Source organism: Miniopterus natalensis, chromosome 15 (assembly GCF_054644295.1).
Source record: "Miniopterus natalensis isolate mMinNat1 chromosome 15, mMinNat1.hap1, whole genome shotgun sequence".
Classification (NCBI taxonomy): domain Eukaryota; kingdom Metazoa; phylum Chordata; class Mammalia; order Chiroptera; family Miniopteridae; genus Miniopterus; species Miniopterus natalensis.
This window is the reverse complement of record NC_142095.1, coordinates 5,360,745-5,380,248: the sequence shown is the minus strand read 5'-3', so window position 1 is coordinate 5,380,248 and position 19,504 is coordinate 5,360,745. Positions and strand designations below refer to the sequence as shown.

General features: G+C 53.5%; 1 protein-coding gene across 4 annotated transcripts in view; it reads right to left on the bottom strand.

The window, feature by feature from the left end:
• Nucleotides 1–19,033, bottom strand: part of SLC6A20 (solute carrier family 6 member 20) — a 28,858-nt gene extending 9,825 nt beyond the window's left edge. The window contains exons 1-8 of one of the 4 annotated variants that reach the window (XM_087824580.1): nucleotides 18,910–19,030; nucleotides 5,331–5,471; nucleotides 3,558–3,649; nucleotides 2,940–3,167; nucleotides 2,224–2,334; nucleotides 1,834–1,835; nucleotides 1,073–1,345; nucleotides 124–286 (exon numbers count right to left, since the gene is read on the bottom strand). In XM_087824580.1, the coding sequence (XP_087680706.1) occupies nucleotides 124–286; nucleotides 1,073–1,345; nucleotides 1,834–1,835; nucleotides 2,224–2,334; nucleotides 2,940–3,167; nucleotides 3,558–3,649; nucleotides 5,331–5,471; nucleotides 18,910–19,030 (1,131 nt within the window). Of the gene's footprint in view, nucleotides 1–123; nucleotides 287–1,072; nucleotides 1,346–1,833; nucleotides 1,836–2,223; nucleotides 2,335–2,939; nucleotides 3,168–3,557; nucleotides 3,650–5,330; nucleotides 5,472–18,909 lie in introns of all 4 variants that reach the window. The other 3 variants (XM_087824584.1, XM_087824581.1, XM_087824583.1) reach the window with 3 other exon arrangements.
• Between the last annotated feature and the right edge of the window lie 471 nt (nucleotides 19,034–19,504).

Genomic DNA, 19,504 nt, shown 5'->3' with positions numbered 1-19,504 from the left:
CCCGGAGAACCCAAAGGAACCTGGTGTTCCGTGGGGCAGCTGGGAGAGCCGTGACCGAGTCTCCGTCCCAGGAGAGGTGTAGGGAAGAGAATTCTGTCTCCCAAGACCTTGCCGGCGCCTTACCGTGTCCAGCTCCGATTCCAAGCTGCAGTTTTTAATCAGTGGGAACACCTTGCTGTACTCGCTGGGGTAGGTGGATGCCAGGTAGCCCTTCACCTCCTCCAGGTTGCTGGCTGTCAAAAAGCCATCTTCCAGGTCGAAGGAGTTGGTCAGCAGCAGAATCACCCTGCAGAGCACAGCGTCACACTGACCTCCGCTGATGAGCAAGGCCGCCGTTGCCAAACCTCCCAGGGCCGTGGGCCCCACACTGTCCCCCCGCCTCTTCCTTTCTGATTAAGTGAGGCCCTCAACCAGAGGAATCTATTGATTGGTGACCTTTTAAACGGCAAAGTGTTTCAAATGGCTTTGAAGAAGCCTCAAATAGGGACAGTGATGACAGCAGGAACCAACCAGCACGGCCAGCTGCTTCAGCCTCTGGACCAGCACAGTCCACAGGACTGAGATGAGGGAAATGTTCCACATCTGTGCCATCCAGTGTGGTACCCATGAACCACGTGTGGCACCGAGGAACTAGTCTAAATCTAAGTTAGTTTAAGTAAAATTTAAATTTACATTTTAATTTGTGAACAGCCCCCGTGGCTGGTGACACACTTTTAGTGTGCCTTCTGGATGTTTCTGTATTTCGGTAAGATACAGAAAGTAGATTCTGGAATCCCCATGGCTTAGCTAGATAGCTCTTGGCTGCTTCTGAGGTGGGGAAGATGGGGCAGAAGAAATTAAGGCTGGTTTGTCGAATGCCCTGTCCTGCTGAGTGCTCTGAATACAGGGACCGCCCCCATCCCTCAGGCACACGCTGAGCTGGAATTGGACCCCTGGACTGAGGATTGCAAGGCTGGTGCCCTTTGCCCTACACCCCTTGACTTCTTGGCATCTGCCTTTTCCCAGGTGCCCCTTTAGCTCGGAGCTTTGGGGACGCGTCGCCCCCTTGAGGCCTGGGGCGCCCCGGGCTTACTTGTTCAAGCAGCTCTCGTAGTTGAAGGTGGCCTTGAAGCCGTAGATGGAGAAGGTGACGATGCTGGCAAATATGGAGGTGGAGCTGTTGATGAGGGACACGATGATGGCATGCTTCTGGCAGTTGTTGGAGGGCTCATTGTAGCTGGCGAAGGCGATCAGGCTGCCGAAGCCCAGGCCGAGCGAGAAGAAGATCTGGGTGGCTGCGTTGATCCAGGCCTTGGGGTTGGCCAGCTGCTCCAACTGGAAGGCCAGCAGGGACAGGGCTGATGAACTGGGGGAGGGGGGCCCAACCTTTTGGACCAGGGAAAGGAGGGAGGCCCCGAGGGGTGGAGGACCTTGCCTGTGGCATGCAGCCAGGCAGGGGCAGGCCTGGGGTGGGAAGCCAGCTTTCCTGGCTTCTGGCCGGTGCCCCGTCCACTCCTTAGCAGGGAAATACGTCCCTCCTGCATGTCCGCCACAGCGCCTTCCCCATAGGAGCGCAATGGAGAAGGGCAGGGTAAAATCATTTCACAGGGACCGAGCCCCTGGTCCATGAGCCAGGCACTGCCCGGGGCCGGGCCACCAGAGGTGGAGGTGGTGCGGCTGGTGGAGGCCGAGGTCTGCGTTGAACCCAGCAGTGTGGTGGTGGGGCCTTAGGGGATGCTGCTCCCACGGTCATTTTGTTTCCAGGGGCCAGATTTGCTAAATGAAGATCTATTTGGCCCCCAAAGCAATAGTGATGAATACTATTAGTGGGGAACTTGGGAGGGACCCCGAAACCCCTGTAGAGCGTGGATTCGCCCTCAGGGAAACTGAGATGGTGGGAGTGATGCTCGTGGCAGAAATCTTAGTCCACAGGCTGGAAGGAGGGTTGGGGTGAGACAGGCCCGGAGACCAGCTGCGGGCTGTGCAGCGGTTGGTGAGGGCAGCGAGGACAGGGAGGGAGAGTGGACAAAAGGCTCGATGCCCCAGAGTTGACAGGGCTTGGGGACGGCCTGCTGAGGGTGACTCAGCACCGGCAGGTAACCCACGCCCGTCCCACAGCCCGGAGGGCTCACCCCGGCCTCCAGGCTCCAGGGCAGCTTTCACCCGCCCTCCGCCAGCCCCCCCTCGGCCACTCTGGAGGGTGCAGGGTGAGGGGGGCACCCTCAGGCCTGCCCCCCAGCTCACCTTGGGAGTGAACATGTACACCAGGCCATTGGTGGCTCCGTGGAGCGTGAGGCCCCTGATCAGGTAGATGATGAGCACACAGTAGGGCATCGACGCAGTGAAATACACCACCTGTGGGCGCCAGAGGGCAGAGTCAGCGCCGGGAGATGTGACCAGGAGTATAGGCCAAGGAGGGTGCACCCGGAGAGAAGGTTTGCAAATCAGACCTGACAGCTCTGTAGGGTCGTGGAAAACGGCTTAGCGCAGAGGCTCTCAAACCCGCTGCAGGTTAGACGCACCCGAGAGCTTTCAGACCCCAGTGCTCAGCCCGCACCCACACTGATCACTCCAGGGCCCTGGGGAGCTCAGGCTGCCCCTGTGCTCACGGCCCCGGAGCCTTCGGGGGCTGGGCTGAGGCCGGGGAGGTGCAGAAGCTCCCCGGGTGTACCGATGGGCAGCTAAGCTTGAGAGCCGGGGCCAGGTGGGTCTCTGGGGAATCTTCAGTCACTTAAGGTTTTTCAGGGAGGGGAAACTCACTGTCTGGTTGCCTGGTGCTGCTCGGCAGCGAGGATCTGAGGCTGGCCGGCCCACACCTGCTCGTTTTTTCAGGTGGCGGGAAAGGCCTTGTTTTGAGATTGAGGACCAGGGCTTCACGTGCCCCCGCCGTCTTTACGGCTGCCCAGCGGGTGGCCTGTGCCAGCGAGCCGCCCCTGCCTGCCCTCCCGCCGCGCCCGCACCTTGCCGGTGGACTCGGTGCCCCGCAGGATGCACAGGTACACCACCAGCCAGGCCAGCAGGAGGCACAGCGCCGGCTCCCACTGCAGGCCGCCGCTCTCCTGGATGGACGGCGAGATGTTGAGGGTCTTCCGGTACCAGAAGTACTTGGTCGAGGAGGCCTGCTCGCACTCCTCGTCGTAGCCGGTGCGGTTGGCATTCAGCGGGCAGACGGACCAGGGCAGGGGGTCCTTGGGGGTCAACACCAGCATTATACAGAGGGGTGAGGGCCGAGGGCAAAGGTCGGGGTGGGGAGGACGGGAGGTGGGCGGATTCGGGCCTCTTGGACCAGAAGGGCAGGCCGCCGGAGCACTGAAGGCAGACGGGGAGCCGGAGGGCCTGCCGGGGGCACAGGCGGGCTTGGGAACGGGGGGCGGCAGGGAGGGGTGGGAGGGGGCCACACGCCCGACAGTCTCACCCCTGCTTGCTGAGGACCTAACTACTGTGGGCCTGAGAGGCTGAACATACAGACGGACGAGGGCCAGACCCCCTCCGACAACAGAGCTCTGACCCCCGACCTCCCGCCTGTCCGGGGCGGCCTGCACTCCTCCCCGCCCCGCTCTCCCCCGGCCCCCGCTCACCTGGAAGGAGTGGAAGAGGTACCAGAAGGCCCAGGCGTTGATGACGTTGTAGTACATGGACAGGAAGAAGGACACCACCACGCTGGCGACACCTGTCGGAAGCAGAGGGCGCTGAGGGTGCTCTATCCCGCCAGGCAGGACCCCGTGCGCCCAGGGCACCTGGCCGTGGCCGCCGGGGGGCAGGACCTCTGCAGCGGGTTTGTGGGGTTCGCCACGACCGGGGCCCTGTGGACACTGTGAAGGGTTGGTCTCTTCCCTGTCTTCTCTCCCCGGCTCCTGGGACTGGAGGCTGGTGACATTTTTTGGAGATTAAGTGCCAGCAGCTGAGCCAAGGACCGTATGTGCCGCAGGTACTCACAACGGTGCTGTGAAGGGGGCATCGCTATCCCCCCACCCCGCCCCTGGCACAGAGGAGAGAACCTGGGCACAGAGCTTGCCTGAGGCCCCTGGGAAGGGCAGGCACTGGCTGCTGCCTCCTGGCTCACCTGAGTTAGGTCGCCTGGGCCAACCCCTGCTTGGGGGTGGCAGGGAGCAGGGGTGTGGGGAGGTGTGTCAGGAGTGCAGGGGACGGGAGGGGGGCCGTCCTGCACCTGGTCAGGTCTGCAGGGCACCCGGAGTAGGGGAGGGGGGAGAGGAGAGCAGAGCAGAGGGACGGCTGAACCCCAGCGGTGTCTGGAGCTGCCCACCGGGCCCCGAGCCACTGTGTGCGTCTCTGCCCAACCCCATGCTCCCTCCGGGATATCTCATTAGCAGTTTGAAACTGGCCAGGGTGTTACATTTACACCATGGTGTCAGCAAATGCCACAACCAGGCCTTTCCCCACCCCACTGCGGGAGCCATGTTAAACATTCACTAGCACCCTCGGTTGGCACAAACATCTGGCATCTTTTCTATTACACAGCAGATGATGCCTCGGAGAAGCCCTCCGGGATTGCTCGCTCGGGCCGAGCGTCAAACCACACACCTCCGTGTTAAACATTAACAGCCGTTCACGGTGAGGAGGCAGGTCGGGTTTGAAGATGACTTGTGAGGGCACGGAAGCATTTCTCCTGCCCCTGAGACAAGTCACATACAAGTTTACACCCTCCTAGCCCCTGAAGTGTCACTCTGCCTTCCTGTCCGGGGCGGGATCAGTGGGCAGAACAGAGGAAGGCCATCGCTGGTCAAAGTTCCTCCCGCTGGCAGGGGCAGCCGGGGAGCGTGCGGGTGTGCGGGCAGGTTAACCATCTCCCCACGGTGCCCAGGACACCGGCTCAGGTGGCTCAGGCAGGCGGGCTGGCAGGCAGTGCCCCTCTTGCTATCCCTGTGTGCCCAGCTTCCGTACACTGGAGAGGCTGGGGACACCCCTACCACCTCTCCGTGGTGAAAAGACCAAATGAGCGTCTGTACACAAACTCCACAGGCCAGCTCCCGGCACACAGTAGGTGTTCACTGAAAGGAGATGCCTACTATGTGCCGGGAGCTGGCCTGCAGAGTGCAGGGGACAGTGCCCAGAATGGCTGTTCGCTAGGACACTGAGGCACAGCTCTATCGTGGGCAGCTGTTCCCTCCTTACAGACCAGCAGCTGTGGTCCAGGGAAGTAACGTGGCCTCAGGTCCCCACGCGTGCCCCTCCCTCCCTCCCTGTCCCGGGGGGAGCCAGCCCCTCCTGGGCCTCTGTCCACCCCACTCAGGGGCTCTCTCGGGCCCTGTGCTTGCCCCTTGCTCCCACCCCCCGGACGGCGGGATACAGGGCAGGGGCTCCCGCCCGGGGACTGGCGAGCTGCCACCTACCGACGCCGCTCAGGTAGGGGCTGATGGTCCTCCAGGCGCCGATGCTGCCCTGGCGCATGCGCTGTCCCACGGCCAGCTCCAGGTACAGCAGCGGCATCCCCTCCACGACCAGCATGATGACATAGGGCACCAGGAAGCTCCCTGCGGGCGGCGGGCGGCGGTCAGGGCACCGGGCCGTGCTCCGCAGCCCCCCAGCCTCTCCGCCCACGGCCCCCTTCTTCCTGTGCGTTCACCCTTCTGTCTTTTCACCCGGCCCCCACCCTTCTGCCTCCACACTCCACTTTCCCACACACCCACCTGCGCTGTTTGTTAGAGAGAGAGGGAGGGAGGGAGGGAGGGAGGGGGAGAGAAAGGGAGAGAGAGAAACATCGATGTGAGAGAGACACATCAATGGGTTGTCTCCTGCATGTGGTCCGACCAGGGCCCGGGATGGAACCTGCAACCCAGGTACTTGCCCTTGACTGGGAATTGAACCTGTGACACTTTGGTGCACAGGCTGATGCTCTAACCACTGAACCACACCGGCCAAGGCCCATGCATCCACCTTTCTGTCATTCCTCTCACCCATCCATCCACCCATCCATCATCCATCCACCCATCCATCATCCATCCACCCATCCACCCACCCATCCATCATCCACCCACCCATCCATCATCCATCCACCCATCCATCATCCACCCACCCATCCATCATCCATCCACCCATCCATCATCCACCCACCCATCCATCATCCATCCACCCATCCATCATCCATCCACCCATCCACCCACCCATCCATCATCCATCCACCCATCCACCCATCCACCCACCCATCCATCATCCACCCACCCATCCATCATCCATCCACCCATCCATCATCCATCCACCCATCCATCCATCATCCATCCATCCATCCATCATCCACCCATCCACCCACCCATCCATCATCCATCCATCCATCCATCCATCCATCCATCCATCATCCATCCATCCATCATCCATCCACCCACCCATCCACCCATCCATCCATCCACCCCATCCATCCACCCATCTCTTCAGCCAACCATCCATGAATGACATGCAGCTACGCCAGTGAAAATCTTGAAATACTTCATTCTGGGTGATCAATCACCCCGGCCCCAAGCTCCCTGAGTGCCCTCCTCAAGGCCTCAGCTGCCCCAGCCCCTGTCAGAAACTCCCATTCCCAGTGGAGAAATATATCAAAGCCATGGTCACACTGCAGAGCACACTGCACCCTCACTGTGGTCAGGGTGTATTTTATCGTGTGTACAGGTCTGTTTGCTTGTCTGTTATTGGGAGTTTAGAGTCACCCTTCCTTATTCTGTTTTTCGGTATCAACTCTAGTGAAGTGAAATTTGGGGCTGGACTAGGTTCACCTCACTAGCCATCCTGAAACCGCGTGCAACGTGGCAGGAAGAGCTCCACCCACCATGCGGCCTGCGAAGCTCCCCTTTTCATCCGCTGCCCTGATGAAAAGTACTCCATGGGGCGAATGTCCCGCAGCTTTTGCATCCACTCATCTACCGATGGGCGCCTGGGCTGCTTCCAGATCTTAGCTAGTGTAAGTTGGGCTGCTATGAACACAGGGCTGCATAGATCCTTTCTGATGAGTATTCCAGGATTCTTAGGATTTGTTCCCAGAAGTGGGATCACTGGGTCAAAAGGCAGCTCCATTTTTAATTTTTTGAGGAACCACCACACTGTTTTCCATAGTGGCCGCCCCGTCCGCATTCCCACCAGCAGTGCACGAGGGTCCCCTTTCTCCATACCTTCGCCAGCACTTTTTTGTTGATTTATTGATGGCAGCCTTTCTGGCAGGTGTGAGGTGCTACCTCATTGTGGTTTTAATTTGCATCTCTGATGACCAGTGACACTGAGCATTTTTTCAGATGTCTGTTGACTGACTGTGTGTCCTCTTTGGAGAAGTGTCCATTCAGGTCCTTTGCCCATTTTTAAAAACAGGATTGTTTGTCTTCCTGGTGTTGGGTTGTATAAGTTCTTTGTATATTTTGGAAATTAGCCCCTTATCAGGTGTATCATTGGCAAATCTATTCTCCCACACAGTAGGTTCCCTTTAAATTTTGTTGACGGTTTATCTTGCTGTGCAGAAGCTTTTTAGCTTGATGTAGTCCCATTTGTTTATTTTTTTTTTCTGTATTTCCCTTGCCCTAGGTGATGTCTCTGTGAAAATACTGCTATGAGAGATGTCTGAGATTTTACTGCCTGTTTTCTTCTAGGATTTTTATGGTTTTGTGACTTGCATTTAAGTCTTTTATCCATTTTGAGGCCATTCTTGTGCATGGTGTAAGTTGGTGGTCTAGTTTCAGGTTTTGGCTTGTACCTGTCCAATTTTCCATGGGCTAGATTTTAATCCTTAAAAGAAACCAACCTCTAAGAATTGTTGGTAGTGATTGTCTTCCTCGGGAATCTAAACCTTCTACGATATTTAGGCTTTTGTACATAAAGGTGTTTTGCTAAATTTGCGGCATATATAGACCCTTCCACGTTGTTTTACGGAGGATGTTTGACCTCTGTGTCTGCGGGACAGTTCATGGGAGGGAGGGTACAACTCAAACAATAGTTTTTCTGCTTACCTCCTCTAACAAGCACCATTTATCTAAAGATCCTTTACAAATTACAACAATGGCCCCAATTCATGAGTTTGCTAGTGATTTTTTTTTTCTTGCCTTGGTAGTGACAACTCAGGGCAGGGCTGTTGCACCCTGGGAAATCCGAAATCACGATAATGACAATAGTTGAGCTAAAGTTGTAGCTCAGATCAACACTAGTTGGAATTATTTGACTAACTTGTCTTTAATGTGAAAATGTATAGTTTCATCGGTTTGATTATATTTCAGTTGAGGAGTAGAAGTGGTCCTTAAGGGACGTGTTTTGGGGGGCTTGGGTTTTTTTTGTTTGTTTTTGTTTAAACTGTATAGTTTAAAATACAATATATAAAGTGTGCTCTAAAAGAAGAGAAAATGTTTCTTTTCTCTTCATGAGCAGAGCAAGGGCAAGGGGCCAGGTGCAGAAGGTCACCAGGGCGGAAAGCTCCAGGTGCCTAGCAACGGAGAAACTGGGAAGACAAGAATCTCACCCCCAGGGGAAACTTCCCTCCCCGGGCAGATCACCGGTCACAAAGTTTGGATCCCCTGATCTTTCCTCCCCAGAGATAACATCTAGGCCTCAGTTGTATTTCAGCTCCAGGCCCAGAAAAGCAGCCAAACCAAGTAGGTGAAGCCAGGACAGCTGCTTAGACTAAAGACTCCCCGCCTCCGTTCCCGGCCTGGTGCCGACCAATCAGCGGAGACCACCACCCTGAAAGGACACCAGGAAAGCTGATGAATCTTCCCCTAGGACCTCCCCTAAAATCTCCACCCCTTGGATGGAGGACCCAGAGGGCTCTCCCTCCCAAGAGCACACCAGTGCCTCCCCCCCACACCCCCCTCTTCCCCCCCAGGCCCTTACCTTTGCCTTCCTCTCTCCTAAGCTCCAACGGCCCTTTCTTTGCCTCTGTAACAAATTGTTTCCTGAGCCCATTTTGTCTACTACTCACTTCTTCCACCTCTGTGACTTTCTAAATGAACTTTCTCTTACAGTTTGAGTCTTGGCTCTGAATTCTTTCTTAGCCGGAACTCAAGTACCAAGGTTGCTCCACCCAGGTCTCGTGGGACCCCATGGGTCCCACACCTGGAGATGCCTCCGCCAACACAAGGATAATTTACAGCTCAGAGGTGTAACAGTAATTGCTAACAAATTTGATAGGCTTGCATTTTTCACGTAGCGTTTATTCCACTTTGTTAGACGACAAATATGCTGTATTACCAAGGTGCCTAATTAACCACACCTAGTGTTTATGTAAAAAGAGACTTCCCAGGATTTATATGACTGTCGAATCTTTCTTGAATATCCAGCTTCTTAAAGAGACCCCCTCTTAAGGGGCCTGTAAACTACGCATGATGGTATCATGGCTATAAATACAGTTGCTTACAAGGAAAAAAAAGAAAAAAAGAAACCCCTATTCCATCTTCTATTGTAGCAACTAATGATTAATCAGAGCCAGGCCACAGAGCTGTTAAATATTTTGCACAGCACCCCTGAATCCATCCATCCGTCGACCTCCACATACTTGCTTAGGCCTTTTGCAGCCCTGATGGTGCCTCACCAGGAAGTGGTGCACTAAACAGTTGTTTCACTAAGCACTTTCTCCAGGCCAGACTTTGCACTGGGTGTGGGGTGGATGGGAGATTAGCAGCCCTGCTCCCTGGCCCTGAGCGATCACCTGGGCAGGGGAATTTCAGCTGCCTCCTCATGGTCCAGGGTCACAGGATATTCCTCCAGTCCTCTTATTTTCAGAGATAAGGTAGGGGCCTGCTGTGTCTGTGTGGGGAGATAAGGGGTCCCCAACAGACAGAGCCTAGGCTACCGCCTCCTTTTATGAAGCACCTCTATGTATATCTGTTTTATACAGTGGCCTTCAGTCTAAAATTTCATCTTAATGAAATTGACTAATACAAAATTTTAAACCCACTGGTTCCTAAGGAGCCACCTGCAGACAAGGGCCCTTGGTGATAGTGGGGAGCCAGTGAGTGTGGACAGAGCTACAGATGCCCTCCCCACTGCCAGACACATGGATAGCCCCAGGCAGCCTGCTGGGGGGAGGGGGTCACCACATCTGACACCACCTCTCTTCCTGGCAGACACCTGACCACTGCTCCTTCTGTTGGTCCCACCCCCTCTTCCTCTGCAGCCCTTCAACCGTTTCTCCCCAGGCTTCTGGGTCCTTGGCTGTGAACCTGAAAAAAGGTCCAGTGGGAGATAGGGCAGGACTTCTGTATAAGATAAAAACCCCAGTGCTACAGCTGCAGGGATTAAGGTCTGGTTACAGAAGGAACTGGCTCTGAAAGTTTAAGATAAACAATGAAATTCATATATGCTTACATAAACATCTGGCAATTCCAAAAATGCCTCCACTGTGCGTGCATGCTGTCCTCTAACCATGGGATCTCCCAGGCCCTCTCCCGACATGCTACGTCCCTCTGTGTCACCTCTTAAGTAGATGCATAACATCCCACTGGGAAAATGGGTCCAGAATTCATTTCCTTAGTCCTTCGACACTTAGGCTGTTGCCAGTTTTCTATCACCTCAAACCAAGCTGTGGCACAGAACCTGGTCCACAGGTGTGGTTATTTCCTCGGAACAGAAATCCCAGAAATAGAATAGTGGGAACACAACCAGGCACATGGGCTCTCTGACTGCAGAGAGAAAGGAGAGCGCAGGGCCTGCACCGGAGGCCTCACCTGCTCATCTGGGCGCCTAGAACAAGTCCTGCCCTCTCACTTCCGGTCCCTGAAACCACTGCCCCCAACCATCCAAACACACACGATTCAGGTGAATTTGCTCTGCATTTTTTTTTTTTTTTTTCCAACAGCTACAACAATCGAACATCCATATGCAGAAAAAACAAACTTCAACCAATATCTCACAGTGTATACCCAAAATAACCACCCCTCAAAATGGATCATAGGCCTATATGTGCAACTCAAAACTATAAAACTTCTAGAAGAAAACACGGGAGAAAATCTTTCTGACCTTTGGTTAGTCAACATCGAAATGTGTCTCAGAGACAACATCAAAAGCATTACTTGAGAAAGAAAGTATTGATAAATTGTATTTCCTTTTAATTCTGCCCCGTGAAAGACAGTGTTAGGAGAGTAAAAAGACAAACTCCTGATTGGGAGCCAATATTTGCAAAACACGTATCTGATAAAGACTTTGTATCTAGAACATATAAAGGACTCTCGAAACTCAACGAGGAATGAAAGAACCTTGTACAAAAAATTCGAGCGGACATTTCACCAAAGAAAGTACATAAACGGCAAATTAGCACATGAAAAGATGCTGACCATCAGCATTCATTAAGACAACGCAAATTCAAACTCCAGGGAGATGCCACTGCGCACCTGTTAGAATGGCTACACTCGGAGATGCTGGGAGCACCCTTCCAGTGCTGGATGGGATGCTGTCTGATTCATGAATCACTTAGTAAAGCCAATTAAATCCTGAGAGAGCGAGAGAGAAAGAGAGAGAGAGAAGAAAGGGAAAGGAAATAAAAGAAGTGCTGACAACACCCAGTGCTAGCGAAGACTTGGAGACCCATAGTTGCTGGTGGAAACGGAAAATGCTGCAGCCTCTCGGGAAGGCAGTTTGGCAGTTTCTTGGGAACTTAAGCATACACTCAGCATATGACCCAGCAATTATAGTCCTAAGTATGCAGTCTAGAGAAATGAACACTTATGTTCACACAAACACCTGCACACGGAGTTGACAGCAGCTCTATTCTCAGTTGTCCAAAACTGGAAACCACCTAATTATCCTTCAGTGGGTGACTGGGTAATAAACGCTGGTACATCCACAGGTGGAAGACTATCAGCAATAAAAAGGAAGAAACTACTGCTGCTCCCAACCACATGGGAGCATCTCGATAGTACTGCGCTCAGTGAAAGCCACCAGAATCGAGGGCACACACTATGGGATTCCACGTGTATGACATTCTGCAAAAGGCAACCCCACAGGGACAGAAAACAGATTGGAAGTTGTGGGGGGCCGAGAGTGGGATGGGATTGACTGTAAAGGGCATGATTGTGGCGATGGTAACACAACTGTTTGCATTCGTCGACACTCACAGAGCTGGACACCAAAAAAAAGTGCATTTTTCTGCATGTAAATATATGTCAATAAAAGAAAAAGTTGCTTTGTGATCGGTTTGAAAACAAGTCCACTAACCAACCCTCTACTCATGGGACTGTTCTCCAGGCTCCTTTCATGTAAAAATCCCGACAGTGGCTCTGCTCGAGGAGACCCTGGCATCAGGGAGAGGTGGACAGGGGCCTGAGAAGGGTGTGTTTGCTCCCACGTGTCCCGATGGGGCATATTGTGGGAGATCAAATATGGCCACACTCTGAGAAGCTGCTCCCGTGAAGAGGCAGAGTCCACGTCACCACCTGTCAACCGGGGCTGGCCTTGGGCTTGCTCTGTCTAATAGGATGTGGGGAAAGGATGTCAGGGTGGTTCCAGAGCCCAGGCCCCAGGACGCCTTGCAGCTGTGCCTTCATTCCCTTCGAACGTGTCCCGGAGACCGCCCTGCACAGAAGCCCGTCCAGGCAACCGGAGGACAGAGGCCACGTGGAGGCAAGCCACCAACTCGGCACCAACCGCCAGCGTGCGGGGGGAACGACCAAACCAGCAGAGAAACGTGCAGCCCGCCCGAGGGCTGTGAGAAACAACTAATTGCTGTTTTAGTCACTATTTTTTTATTCTTCTTAATACTTCATTATGTATTTCCTAGAAACAAGGACATTCTCTTGCACAATGCCAGGGCAATCAGCAAAATAAAAATATTAACAATGAGCCCTGGTGGGGTAGCTCCGTTGGTTAGAGCGTTGTCCTGATACGTCCAGGTTTCGGGTATGCTCGCGGGTCAGGGCACATACAGGAAGCAACCAAGGAGTGCACAGAAAAGTGGAACAACAGACCAATGTCTCTGTCTCTCTGTCTCTAAAATCAATAAAAAAAAATTAACACTGATACAGGACTATTTTTATCTATAAACTTTTGAACTTTGATTTTAGTTTGTGTCGCCTCCCTTAGAATCGGGGAAATGGAAGAAGCGTGTAGCAAAGGTCTAGACCTTGATCTCTAAACGTCAAGGGGACGCTGTTTATAGAGCAGGATCAGGCAACGAAGAAAATTCACGAAGAAAAAAGACGAAATGAAGATGAAAAAGATTATGGTTAATTTGAAGCCAGTGAAGGCGGTAAGGGAAATAAAAAATACAACCTTGAGAGATTACCCTGCAGCCCAGAGGAAAAGGGTAGAGAGTGGAAGTGAGAAGAAAAGAGATGCGGCCCAGAGAGCGAGCCTGCGGGTTTTCTATCCTGAGTGACGACCGAGGCGAGAACGCCGCCTGCACAGCGGCTGGGACACAGGCAAGTCCTACGGGACATTTCCCTGCCTGTGTCACCGGACGGGCTCATTAGTCCCAGGTAAAGTGATGAAAACGTATTTATACCTAGGCACAGAGCTCCCAGGTTTTTTAGGTGAAAACTGCATGTCATATAAATGTATATAATATCTTAGTTATATAGGATACCTAAGAGCCGATAAAAAACAAATCTGGCTGCAGAGCTCTCCTTTGCAGAACTAAAAATCTGAAATATCTTCACAGAACAGAGTAGCATCTATAGAATGTGGGGTAAAAACTATTTTGGCTCATTCACGTGGGACATGAAAAAAGTAGGATATCCTCAGACATGCTCAGAAAGGGAAAACCATCTACTTAGTATTCCTGAAAAAATTACTTGCAGGTTAACTGTGGTCAATCAGTGTTGAATCACAATAAAGAACTTAAATATGGAGTTATGTTACAAAAGAACTAACTAGTGGCAAACACACCAAACAGGATTAATTCTAAAAATAGCACGGCCAATATCACTATGAAGTAACCCCAATGAAATGTGTAATCTTTGAATGAGAAAACACGCACTATTAGAAGCACAACAGTCATCCTCATGCGTCTGAAATGGGGATGATCACAGGAACAGGGCATAAACGTGCTGCAGTTTTCAACTTTCATTCTTGATACTGATAATGAGAGCAAATAAGTACACTTTTCCTTTAAAAAATTAAATTAACTACTAGTAGGCTGAAAATGGGATTTATGCCTTCAAAGTCGCTGGAGGAAAAAACAACAAAGGAGACACATTTCATTTTGTAAAAGATCAAAATAAAACCCAACAACACCAAGGAAACAGCAAGGCAGTTCAAACATAGTGAAAAAATAACAGCAAACATAACATGATAATAAATATAAATGGAGCAAATTCTTCCACTAAAAGATAATAATCATTTGGGGTATAATAGTGTAAAACTGTAAATGACTTCAAGTTCCACATTAAAGAACGGGTAAAGAAGCTATGTTACATCTGTAAAGGGAATATTATGGAGCTAAGTTCATATTTTCAAATAATATTAAATGATGTTGGATATGATAATAGATTAAGCAAAAAAAAAAGCAAGACACTAAATTACATATAAAAGATGGTTCTATTTTCTTAATTTTTTTTTCTTCAGAGAGAGAGAAACGTCAATGTGAGAGAAACATCGGTTAGCTGCCTCCATACGTGCCCCGACCTGGGATCCAACCCGAAACCTGGGTATGTGCTCTGATCAGGAATCGAACCCACAACCTTTTGGTGTAAGGGATGATGCTCCAACCACAGAGCCACACCAGCCAGGGCTGGTTCTAGTTTTTTAAAGCCAAAAAATGTGTTAACAATCATGACCACGGGGTGCTGAAATCTGGGGTGATTTTGTATTTTATTCCTTTGTGGTATTTTATTTGTATTTCTCTGTTTTCTAAATTTTATACCGTGACGATATATTACATTTATAACGCCAAAACACACATAAATTTGCCATTCTAAAGCATGTTGCTACTTTTTCTTAATTGTCATAGACCGTACTGTATCTGTTTGCTAAAACCCAAGAATCTCAGTGGAAGAGAAATTCCTTCTGCAGGAAACTGATCTCTGCAAGCCCTTGTATCCTGCTCTATCTCTTGGAGACCCATGAAGAGAAAAATCGGAGTCTACCACTTTCAGGGGAGAGTTTACTCTGGCTTCCAAACTCCTCTTCTCCCTCCACTTACACACCTGGTGTGGCTCAGATCCAGGCTGGATGCCGGCCTGAAGGGCTGGCTCTCCAGGGGTGCACCAGGGCTGGCTCACACTAGCCCACAAGAGCTGGCTGTGCCCATCTCTTCTCAACCCTACATCCTGGGACATGACCTGGCTAGCAATCGGCCATGGTGGGAGCATTTACACCATGGTAATCAGCAAACACTACAAATTAGGTCCTGCGCCTCCACCAAAAGCCAGTCTTTCAACACTTACCAGCACCCCAAACAGTGGTGCCTGGCTTCCAGCAGCTGGCACTTGGGACGGGGGGCTTCCTCTAAAGGGTGGTCCATGGACCGGCAGCTTTGATGGGCACCACTTAGGAGCTTGTCAGAGATGCAGAATCCTGCCCTCCTTCGGATACCCGAGTCAGAATCTCCGGGGGGGTCGGGCCCAGCAGTTTACCAAGATCCTAAGCACTAGAGAGGAGCAGCAAGGGCTTTGAAGGGAAGGGGACATCCAGGCTTAGAGTGTCATTGTCCTACTGCACCGTCAGGTAGCCTTTGATTCCCTCTCTTTATGGTTCAAATATCACACAGAGAAAATTTAGGAGAAAAACCCCACGTCTTTCCACCAGCCACACAGCCATTCTCATTTCTCCACGTTTCTCCCATGAAGAGCATGTGCTAATATAAAAACCAGCCGCTGGCACAACTTTTCCTACACATCCCTCTACAGCGCATTGGCATCTCTATTTCTTCCTGAACAACTTAGACTTTGACAGGATCGCCAGGACCTGATGGCTCTTTCAAGAAGAGATTTTGTGTGGTTCCTTCAGCTGCCCTTCCCCCCCCCCCCCCCCGCCCCCGGCCAGCTTGCGGTGCAGAGGTGGTTGGTGCCTGGCATGTAATCTGCAGAATTAACATTCCTTGCACTGGGCCTCCCCGGTCAGGGGCAGAGCCCCATGGAAAGGGGCACAAACCCCTAATCCGTTTTATTCTGGGAAGTATTTTGGCACAGCTTGGCTCTGCGGGTGATCAACAAGCTCTTTGTTCACTGGGGTGGGAGGGTCACAGCTCTGTTTGGAAGGAAGTTACACACCGCCCTCTCCGGAGCCTTTTATAGTGTGGTTAGTTTACCCTTTAGCTTTAGGTTAAGAATGGGCCTATAAATCACTTATTAATAGGCGACACTATTGGCAGCAAAAGGCTCAGAAAAACCACCCACCTCCCCACCTCATGGACCCTGTGGCTTTTCCTAATGGGCCTGGCTCGTTCATCCAACAAATATTTATTGGCGCCTCCTCTGACCCGGCCACTTCACAGAGACGGGCGAGTGGGGGGCCGAGAAACTCTAGAACAACATGCAGTCCTTGGCCTACTGGGCAATGGGGACAGTGAGGGAGAGGCCTGGCCTTGAGTGAGGACCGGGAGCGCCCCAGGCTAACTGCAGCTCCAGGGGAGGAAATACCTGTGCAGAGAGTGGAGGCAGAAGAGGTGTTTCCAGGGGCGAGTTGTTCAGAAAAGCTGGGGGAGGGGCTGGGCGATGAGTGGCAGGAAATCAGGTGGAAATCGGGGCAGGTGTCAGATGGTCAAGTCCTCACTGTACCAGGATAAACTACTTAGTCATGATTCTGTAGACACTTAAACCTGAGCGGTGCCATTCACACAACCAATGCCCATCCACCCCCCAGCCCCCCGCCCCCCCATCCATCTTCCTAGCCACCTACCAGCTCCACATACTCTGTACCGGGCACGCGTGTTTCCTTCCCTTTCCCTAAGTCCTCAGGGCCTGGTGGCTTCCCCAGCAACTCCTTCTATCTAGTCTGCTGCAGAGCTATTGGGTCCACCTGCAGCCCATTCGGCGATAGCGTCCTTAGAAACAGGGACTGAAACAGTCCCGTGACAGCAAGGCTTACCTGGCCGCGGTCTGGGAAAGGGCAGGGCAGGGGTAGGTGTGATGACCCAGAATGACAAGGAAATCTCATCCTGACCAATAACCATTTCAAAAGGCAGTTGTGAAACAGGGCAACACATGCCCTTCACAGAACTATGATTATTTATGCCCTTAAAGTGAAAAAGAGTCAGAATTAAGAATGCACTATTTTTAAAAAAAACTCTGAGGATTAACCAGTTTGTGTGTTTTTTGAGCCGGGGGGGGGGGGCAAAGGAGGGGGAAGCAGCGTTTTAGGTCTTAGTCTTCTTAAATGCGTTAAATTTTGTTAACACTTTGTTTGGTCTAACATCTTCCATCACCCTTTATGGTGAAAAACACATTCATGCAGATCACACACACACACACACACACACACACACACAAGCGCATGGCAAGGTAAACAAAAACCACGCACAGGCAACTCTTGCGAACACTTCGGTATATTTTTTCACTCTTTCTCTGCATATTTTGAATGAGATCGTTAATTTCATGCAGCGTTGGCTGTGACTTCCCCTCCCCCCGTTTAACATGAAATGAGAAAATCCACAGCGTTTTTTGAAACGGCGCCTTCATGGCTGTGAAGAGCCCCCTGCCTGGATGGTCCACATTCACCCAATCAGAGCCGCTTTCCGCGGAGGGCTTAGGAAGTTTCCAGAGTTTTGCTTTTATTAAAAGATGGAGACAATCCTATCGTCTACCTTCTGTCTCATAATTTTCTTTATGTAGAATTTTAGAAATGGAACAACTAAGAAAAGCATTATTTTTTTTAATGCTGAGACTTCGATCCCTATGGCCACGCTGCCTTCCCAAAAAGGCACGTGGCCTTCCTGGCGGCTCTTGGGCATGTCGCAGGTGTCCCCAGCTCTGAGAATGGTGGAGTGTGTTGCTGTGTGTCTGGTGAGCATGCTGTGTGATGCGTCAGAGAAAAAGTAAAAGAAAGAAAGAAAGAAAAAGACAGAAACAATGATTTGACTTCCTGCCCTCTGAGGCTCCAAACCCAAACCTATGGTTTCATAAGAAACCTCAAGAACCAGCTCAAGATCCCTCCATCCCGAGTTTCCGATCACGCTGCCGGGAATAAGTTTCGGGTCTCAGGCAGCCTCAGGAGTTTCTGCTGCACAAGCCAGTCTCCTGCTCAGAATTTCAGACCGTGGCCGCCTCTCCTCAGAACAGTGTCCCAGAGCCTCTGAGCGCCACAGCCTGCACGCCAAGGGTGTGGTGGCCCCAGGGACGGGGCTGGGGCTACAGAGAGCCTGGGGGGGGGGGGGTGAGAGCTCCGGCGGCGGCCTGGGACGCCCTGGGTCCGAGTCCCAGCTCTGTGAATCTGGGAAGCACAGGAACCCTCCCCAGCCTCAGTTTACTGGTCTGGGATATGGGACCAACGCAGCGCGCACCCCCAGGCGTCGGGGCTGAGTGTCACTCTGCAGGGCGAGCGCCGGCGAGGGCGCAGACCCGGGACGGGCGCGCAGGGACGGGCGCGCGGGGACGGGCGCAGACCCGGGAAGGGCGCGCGGGGACGGGCGCGCGGGGACGGGCGCAGACCCGGGACGGGCGCGCGGGGACGGGCGCGCGGGGACGGGCGCGCGGGGACGGGCGCAGACCCGGGAAGGGCGCGCGGGGACGGGCGCAGACCCGGGAAGGGCGCGCGGGGACGGGCGCGCGGGGACGGGCGCAGACCCGGGGCGGGCGCGCGGGGACGGGCGCGCGGGGGACCGGCGCAGACCCGGGGACGGGCGCAGACCCGGGGCGGGCGCGCGGGGGACGGGCGCGCGGGGACGGGCGCAGACCCGGGAAGGGCGCGCGGGGACGGGCGCGCGGGGACGGGCGCAGACCCGGGAAGGGCGCGCGGGGACGGGCGCAGACCCGGGAAGGGCGCGCGGGGACGGGCGCGCGGGGACGGACGCGCGGGGACGGGCGCAGACCCGGGGCGGGCGCGCGGGGACGGGCGCCGCCGGGCCGCACTCACCGCCGCCGTACATCTGGCACAGGTAGGGGAAGCGCCACACGTTGCCCAGGCCCACGGCGTAGGAGATGCAGGCGAACACGAACTGCAGCGGGTTGGCCCACAGCGGCCGCGCCTTCTCCATGGTCCCGGCGCCCGCGCTCGCCTCCCGCTCCGGCGCCCGCTCGGCTCCCTCGGTGTCCGGCCGCCAGGCGCGCGTCCCGCCCCGGCTCGGCCTGGGGGTGGCCCCGCGCCTCCGCCGCACGCCCGCTTTTTAATTGCTAATCTCATTAACGGCGCGCCCGTCGGAGGGGCGAGGCTGGTAAATGGATGACGGCGGGCCCCACCCCGCCTGGCTGCCGCGGCCGGGAAGGCGCCCGAGATTGCGCCGCCCCGTTCCCTGGGGCTCGGCGCCGGGGCCTGCGGTGGGTGAGCTGCAGAGCTCCTTGGAGCTGTCGGGCTCCCTCAGCCTCCTCCCCATCACTTGAGTGCCTACTGTGTGCTTTGAAGACGGGGCTGTGAGCCTTCCTGCAGCTGACATTCTGGTAGAGGGGCACGTTTAAGAATGGGACGGGATGAAATGTCCCATTTTCAACTATTTTTGGCCCATGGAATGGAA